General features: G+C 41.7%; 1 protein-coding gene across 1 annotated transcript in view; it reads right to left on the bottom strand.

Moving 5' to 3' along the window:
* Window positions 1–241: 241 nt before the first annotated feature.
* Window positions 242–8,535, bottom strand: part of LOC126383069 (arylsulfatase I-like) — a 17,745-nt gene continuing 9,451 nt past the window's right edge. Inside the window, exons 8-11 of the mRNA XM_050033452.1 lie at window positions 6,467–6,613; window positions 5,488–5,635; window positions 4,171–4,778; window positions 242–4,070 (exon numbers count right to left, since the gene is read on the bottom strand). Coding sequence (XP_049889409.1) covers window positions 3,648–4,070; window positions 4,171–4,778; window positions 5,488–5,635; window positions 6,467–6,613 — 1,326 coding nt within the window. The 3' untranslated portion in view covers window positions 242–3,647. The remainder of the gene's footprint in view (window positions 4,071–4,170; window positions 4,779–5,487; window positions 5,636–6,466; window positions 6,614–8,535) is intronic.

Below are 8,535 nucleotides of genomic sequence, written 5' to 3' on the forward strand. Positions count from 1 at the left end.
AACTGATTATATTTTTTATCTCATCTTTTGTCATACATTAATTATGAACAATTTAGATTAACACAATCCTCAGGGTTTGTATCAGAGCTGGAGGCTGTAGACTTTGAGTCTGACTTCAATCACAAAGAGAGGACTTGAGGTTTGACTTATCCCAAGTTTGGACCTGGTATAATCCCAGTGCACTAAATAAAAATTGATAACACAGTAACAGGCAGGCTTTGTACATATAAATGTTTTAGATCTGTGGAGTTAAAAGATTTAATGTTAGCTACAGGTTTGAAAATGAAGTGTCCAAATGCATAATTTGAATGGTCAGCATTCAGACATCAAGGACTTGCAATTTACCATTTAAGACTTGTGACTTGACCTGGACTATTCCCAAAAACATATTCAAACATTTAACTAAAACAACCTTGATGATTGATATGCTGTAAACATAAAAGGACAAGGTCACAGTTAAATTTATTTAGCCTTTATTTACTCAAGGTGGAGACATCAAGCGTCCATTTAAACCGTTCTCAGGAGTTCTCTGCTGCACGCTCACACAGGGCGCTGTTGCAGAGCGGCCACAGTCGTGGTTTGTTAGATATTGTGCAAATACACTGAAATATTTAGAGGTTAGGTGTCTTGCTCGAGGGGAGAAAACCAACATCTTACTTCAAAGAGGTTTCTCATGCTGGTAAAAATTTCTGCTTAAACAGTCCATTTCCCCCGCTGTTTTCTGAAAACGTGAGCTTTAATTGACAATATAAAATTATTAGGACTTTTACATCTGTGAAGTTGATAGAAGAAAGTTGCACAGGCTCACTTTGTTTTCACTGGAGTCAAGAGATCTCTACATATGTGTCAGAAGGAACGGTAAAACCAGAGCAGTATGGTTATTTCCCCTAAAATATTTACCTGCTGACTTATTTCAGCACATTCTTGTATGATTTATTTAATTAGATTTCTCCTTAAAACAAATGCAAACATGGTTTAAATAACTTAAAGGGACAGTTCACCCCCAAATAAAAAATACATATATTTCCTCTTACCTGTAGTGCAATTTATCAATCTAGATTGTTTTATTGTGAGCTGCTAAGTGTTGGAGATATCGGCCGTTAAGATGTCTGCCTTCTCTCCGTCATAATAGAACTGGATGCCACTCGGCTTGTGGTGCTCTAAGTGCCAAAAGACCTAAGTTTGAAAAACTCAACAGCAATATCTCTTCCCAGAAATCATGACCCGGTAAATGAAGATAATCCACGGACCTTGTTGAGAGCAGTTTCAGGTAGGAACTATTTTCTGTCTACCAAACAACACCAGCCAACTGAAGCACAGCACAAAAGGAAGCGTGCATCTCATAAACGAGAGGCTCATGCTCATGCGAGATGTAGAGATTACTAGTGTCCTCCTTAGCTGAGCTGTGATGCTAGATGAGCTAGCAGTAGATGCATGCTTCCTTCTGCGGGATGATGTGGTTGGCAGGTAGAAAGAAAATAGTTCCTCCCAAGACACTCTAGATTGATTTATAGCACTACAGGCAAGAGGGAAAATAATAATATTTTGATTTTAGGGTGAACTATCCTTAAAAATGAAACTTGTTAGAAGTAAAATGCTGTATTTTTAAAAAAGGCTCTCTTGTAGGATTTTGTCACTTATTGTCATGAAAATGCTTACAAATATTGAAATATTAATATTGTGTTAGTCTTATATAGGGCTAAATAAGTTGTTAAATAACCTGTTCATGAGACAGTTTCTGCTGTTCACAGTAGCATGTAGTGAATTAAAAACACAATACTGTAAATTCATAGTCGAAATATCCTTGCTATTAGCAATACATTCAAACAGCCACAGTATCCAAAGGCCTGTTTCAGCCACAGTAACATATCAAGAAAACCAACACATAACATGTATCTGACAACAAATATTAGAAACATCTGTATTCACTGGGTTGTGCTACAAAAAATATGAAAATATTAAAACCTTGTCCTTTTTTGTCGCATGTGACCAGGAAAAACAAACAAAAATAGTTACATTATGATAGAAATAATTATCACAATCATGCACTTTGACTGTAAAAAGTAAACATTTGTCTCAAAACCCATATCTGGGATGTTTAAGTATGAAACCTCCGTTAAAAACTGTGTCACTTTATACAGATTCTGGTCCATTCTGCTCAAAGTTAGAAAACATAAATTATTTACAGTGTAAAAATACATCTTACTGTCACACAGTGTCGGCCCTTGTATCAAGAACTCTGTCAGTTTGTGAGTGAGACCAAATAAAAAAGGATAACAGACAATAATGAGGAAACAGTGGACACACAATTTATAAAATCACATAAATCAGGTGACGGTGCAGAAAACTGTAACAGCCGTCACAACAGTAAAACCACCTTACCACCAGAATTTAAAGGGTCAGTTCATCCAAGTCACAAATACATTTACCTGCAGTTAGCAATATCTTGCCAAGTATGACTGGCGTCTGATTATCTCTGCTCCCATCTCAACAACAAAGCCTCTTTCCATAAACAATGCACCAGTCAGCAGTTTACATTGGAAACAACGGCTAACAACAGAAATCTTGGCAACAACAGCTCTTAAAAGCTTGGCAAATAAAAGTGAATCTACAGTATCTGGATGATCACATATTATGAGGGATAAGTCAGAAAATTTGTGATGATTTGAGTGAACTGACCCTTTAAAAGTCAATGAAAAGCCTGAATTGAGTCTTAAGGCCCTGAAACACCAAGCCAACAGTCAGGCGTTGGTCAATGTTGGGGCCATTGGTGAGCGTCTGTGGCCCTAATTTGCGGCAGCTTTCTTTCCTACCGATTCAGCAAACTGAATCGATGTTGGCGAATGCGGAGCCCGTCGGTGAATGAAGTAACTCTGATTGGCAGTTCTGCTCAGCACATGAGCAGAGAAACAGAAGTGAGGAAAGTAAACAAAGAACTAAAGTCAAGAGGCAGTGAGACCAAAACAAACTTGCTACTTAAGATTATTTTTCTTTAGGCATTGAGCTCTTTAGCTAAAACAGTTTGTGATGGTTTGTGTTATTGTTCATTGGTGCACGGTAAATATGCTCTGTTCTGTCAACACTGGTTTGTGTTGCTAATGTGCTAACTGGCTAACTAGCATCCAGACGGTCTTCCAGTTTCCCTTTTTGAATGATGAATACAGACTACCGCCGTCTGCTAGTGTGGAGAGTTATTTGCTGTCACGCATGCGCAGAAGGTTCATGCTGGTTGGTTGTTGGATGAAGTCCTTGCAGTGTGTTCATGCGCAACCTTAAGGCCAAGACACAGTCAACGTGAGGCAATGCAGCAGAAGGTCTTTGTTGCTGCTAATTCTCTGAAGTCGGTTTGGTGTGTCTGGGCCTTTACGTGTGAGGTTCTTACTGATCCAGCTGGACTGTCGATGTCACCTCAGATCTAAGACGAGATATTTGACTCTTTTCACTTGATTTTTAGAGGAACATGTGGAAAAGTGAAGCCAGTGAGAGGACATGCTTCAGAAAGAAGTTCGCTTCAACTGAACGCAGTGGAATTATCGGTTACCACTTTTTTTTCATGTAGGAAGCGAAGATGTTTTAATGTACAAATATTTAAAAACATTGACAACTTTGACACAATCATTTTATGGCTCCAGGTTGAGGCTGACACCTCAGATCCGATTAGACATCATCCTGGTGTTGAGTTTCAAAAAGAACGACCGCAGCTCGCACAACGGGCACTTTGGCTTCTTCCTCTTCTTTTTACCGCTCTTACCTTTCTTGTACACTCCATTATATTTTCCCTCCTCGTCCTCCTCTTCTTCCACCCAGGGTACCCAGGCTCCACTGTGCTGGTTGGGATCGGCCCGAGGGTCGTCAGGAGGAAAATAAACCGGCACGGCTGTTCGGTTGTAGTAGGCGAGTCGGGCCATCAGCTGCTGGACCACATCTGGTCTCTGGTCTGCCAGGTCCTGCCGCTCGCACGGGTCGGCCGTGATGTTGAACAACCAGACGTTCTTGAGCGTGGAGGATTTGGGTCTTGATGAGACAGCACGTTCAAGGTTCCACCAGCGACCAGGGAGAGTGGGAAGTACCTGAGGATCAAAATGTGCAGTTAGTTATGTTCTTCATGATCAGTTCAAACAGTAGAGTTAAAATAATCCTACTAAAATGGGTTTAAATGCATTGCAGTACCTGTGGGGGGACCCAGTCTCCATGGCCTGGGTCTCCTGTTAGCAGCTTCCAGTCTCCAACTCTGATGGCAGCCTGGACCGATGCGTCCCACACTGGCTGGAAACTTAACTGGGGCACTGGATGGGACATGTTCTGGTGTTGGAATAACGTCCGCCTGGACTTTGACTTTAAATGTACTTTGAGCTTTGTCTTGGATTTTGGTTGAGGTGGTCTTTCCCTGGACAGGTTCTGTTTCTGGGATATGTTGCGCCTGGATTTCAACTTTAAACGTGATTTGATATGAGGCTGAGTTTTAGGGTGAGATGTTCCTTTTGCTGATGGAGCACCGCTGTAGTGGGACTCCAGAGGAGGTTTGTAATGTGACTGTCTCTGCTTCTGAGGGTAAACTTTGGTGGTGGGTTTGGGTTTGGGTTTAGGTTTGGGTTTGAGTTTTGACTTTGGGAGGGGTTTAAGCTTCGGTTTGGGAAGTGGCTTGGATTTAGGTTTGGGATGAGGCTTAGCAGCAGGATGGGGAAATGTTGGAGGTTTCTTCAACTTGAATGCTGACTTCTGCTTTGGTTTCTGCATCAGGATCCTCTTCTTCTTTGGATTCTTTGGGCCTTTGACTACTGATAAATCAAAGAGAAACAGGTTTGATGAATGAGGAATACACGCTTCTTTAACCTTCATTGATCCCCCGGCAGATATTGTTTTTACATTATTCAATTTTTATGTCACTTAGGTATCTGTAAGAGGTGCTACTGCTTACATGTCTTTATTCTATACATCCCTTTTTACCACCCCCTTAACTTATCTTACCATACCATCTTCTCTTAGCACCAAATGTCTCTTTATTTGCTTTGACTTTTATATTACTTCAATTTTCCTGTCCTCCTTACTTATATTTAATTCTTTTCCTAGTTCTTTGCATTGTTTTCTTAAATTCTCACTCTGCAAGCATGTTTCAAGAGTATCTCCTTCCATGGTGTTTGCATGTGTTAACAAGAAGAGCCTGTAGACATGCTAGTGGCTCTGTGATGTGCCATGTTTACCACATTCACCATCTTAGTTTTATGTATGAGCATGCTAACATTAGCTAATTTGCACTAAACACAAAGTACAGCTGAGGCTGAATACCATACGTTCTGCAGGTATCTGGTCATAAAGCAAAATATGTTGACCTGATGATGGTCCTTGGTAAGAAGTTAAAGGAAATAATTCATACAAATATTTCTGTGAGAGTGGAAAAACAGATTATACTCATAAATAAGATGCACTGACACCTCGTAACCTGAGTACAGAAGTAGATCTCTGAGTACACCAACTTCTGGTAGTTACCTGAGGGTTCCTCTGCGCTGACGTCCCAGCTCATGGTTTGAGCGTGAGGTTTGTGCAGAGGGTCAATGTTGTGAAGGATCTCCTGACGAGGTGACTCCTTCCCTTCACTGATGGCGGGCCAAACATCAAAACCATCCAGCCCATGACTCTAAGAGGGAAATAAGTGCACTCATATCACAGAGAATAGACACATCAAGTCATATGTAGACTAATGAGAGAGCCCTTTTATGTGTGCAATTAAGTACTGTGGAACTCTGACAACAGTCTTGCTTCATTTTACCACACAGGAATAAATGATAATAAATTTCCTTTGGTAATAGACGCTACCGAGTTCCTGGATTAGTCAGATACTGTCTTGATTGTAGCCAAGATAGCCTTGTTTATCTGCTTTGGCAATGGAAACCTACTCACATACAATGCCAACAAAGCTCTTTGGGAGCTGTACACACACTGCATTGACGTGCCAATAAAAGTAATATTTACGTCTGAACTAAAACACAAAGCGTCTATGTAGCCAGTTGTCTAGAAACACTGCACTTATCGTGATAGGTCAAGAGCACACTTATCTACATGATAGTAAATACAGACAGTTTTACAGGAGCACTGTAACCTGAACTTCGGAGGCCAAACTGAAGATTAATGTAGATGGAGCTCCTCATTCAGCTCCAACCCTGACAACAAATAAACTCATGAACATGAAATCGGACTCTGGCAGAGTAAAATTTGCCGAGACAACTAGGAAAACATACAGAACATAAATCCAGTGTACTCTGAAATGTCTTACAGTAAAGTGATTGCTCGTATCAGGAGCTTGGGTGGCCGCATCCCTAAAACTCGTCTGTTTTACAGCACAATAAAATGGTTAGTAATGCACTCAGTGAGAGTGCCTCTTCTGTGGTACCTACTCTCTTATACTGATAGGGCTCGGAAAGCATCAAGTAGGAAAAAGGAGAAATTGCAAAAATATTGTTTCACTGACCTGGCTGGTGTTTCCCCCGGCCAGGCCCACCAGTGTGGGGAACCAGTCAGTGATGTGCATTAGAGCCTTGGAGACCCGCCTCCTGCGTTTTAACAGGGGGCTGTGCACGAACGCCACTCCTCGGATTCCACCTTCCCAATACGTACCCTGGAAACACAGTCAGGAAGTTTAACAGTTTGTAATGCCATTCTCATTAGTATGGGGGTAGGATAATGTTACGGATATTTCCCCTTCTGTTTTTGAAAATTATTCTATCCACACAACCTTCGTTTAACAAATTACACACCAGAACACAAGGATGACTCCAGACTCTTGCCCACGTAAGCTGTCTCCCGCAGTCTTCGCTCATTGCAAAGGTCGTCAAAACTGTCCTTTCTGTCAGACTTTAAACCACAGAGGCCGAGGCAAAGCAAATAACACAAGGTGCAGCAGATGCCTCCCTTTGTCTGTGAGGTGGTGCAGCAGTCCTAACTTTTAGTGTAAAGTAGTCTTTAGACCAGGGGTGTCAAAATTATTTTAGTTCATGGGCCACATCCAGCCCAATTTGATTTCCATTGGGCCAGACCAGTAAAACCGTTGGATAATAACCACACTTCAAAAGGTTCCCTTTCTTTTAGTGTAAAGACATACAAACATTCAAATTCAGTCTGTCTACCACTCACTGTCATTACGTGTAATGCTGGCATCAAAACACAAAACTAAAGTTGAAGCTATTGAGGAAGCAGGTTGATTTATCACCTGTCTTACAAACCATTTACAAATCAAAAGTTTTGGCAGTGCCTTAGCAGTCGGGTTCCACCAGTATCGTTTCAAGTTGGAAGTCTGATACAGATTCTTTTATTCTGAAGCTGCTGTTTGACAATATTTTGCACAGTGTTTAATATCTTTAATATGACCATAAAAAGTATTCATTGTTCTTGGAGAGAACTGTATTCTGGTCAGGGTGGAAGCCTTCAAAGCAACATTTTACATGATCTACTCACTGTTTAAACTGCTCCTGAAACCTGGCACCTCTTAGCCTTCAAAAGTACATCATTAGGTGAGTAAAGTCACCCAGTGGGTCAGACTAGACCCTATGGCAGGCCGGTTCTGGCCTGCTGGCTGTATGTTGGACATCCCTGCTTTAGACTGAGCGGTCCAAAAAAACGTAAACAAGCGGGCAGCCCATCGTTGTTATTGTTTCAAGCTCATTACACAAAGCAACAATGGGCATGCACGAGTTGAGAAGATGACATCATCGTTTTCCAAAACGCTCTGTTTTACATGTTTACATAAAACATAATGGGCACAGCTATTGTGACGTCACCAATTGGTCAGTGGACTCCTGTTTTGAAGCCTCAAGTTCGGCCTTTTGGCTGTTGCCATCTTGGTTGTTTGGAGCCAGTAGTGACCAGATTTACAATGCAAACAAGTGGGTTATGTAAAAATTCACCTCCCGTACAGCTGTCATGAATGGGGAAGTTAACTATGGAGACCAAAACTGTTTTATGTACCAGGCTGTTAACATGTTTATTTCTGCTGTAACGTCAGGCATTTTAACATGGAGGTCTATGGGGATTGACTCGCTTCTGGAGCCAGCCCCATGTGGCCATTAGAAGAACTGCAGTTTTGGCACTTGGTGTTGGCTTCATTTTTTAGTCCCCGAGGTTGCCTCTTGCACCAAACAGATACAATGTAGCCGGAGTTTTGACAAATCTACCTCTTAGATGTCATTTTAAAGCTATAGTGCGTAACTTCTACAGGTCCGCAAATGTCCGTTTCACCCAAGCCACTACTAGAGGAGATGACACAATGCTGATTAAGCCGATTGGCTCCTAACATCTCGCAGTATTTTTCAATATATATCATTTTTAGTATGCGTGCAGACCGGCGACATTCCCCCGCTGGCGCACAGGAAATGCTTCCTCACAACAAGAAGGGAGGGGGAGGACGAGCGGAGAGTGTCACAGCAAGAGGTAGAGCACAGGTAGAAAGTGAAAGTAACATGGCGGAGAAGCGGCCGAGACACGGTTCAGAAGTGGATCCTACCACAAAGATAAAGCCTGGACGTTCGGCTGAAGGTCTATTAG

This window comes from Epinephelus moara, chromosome 21 (genome assembly GCF_006386435.1).
Source record: "Epinephelus moara isolate mb chromosome 21, YSFRI_EMoa_1.0, whole genome shotgun sequence".
In the NCBI taxonomy this organism is placed as follows: Eukaryota; Metazoa; Chordata; class Actinopteri; order Perciformes; family Serranidae; genus Epinephelus; species Epinephelus moara.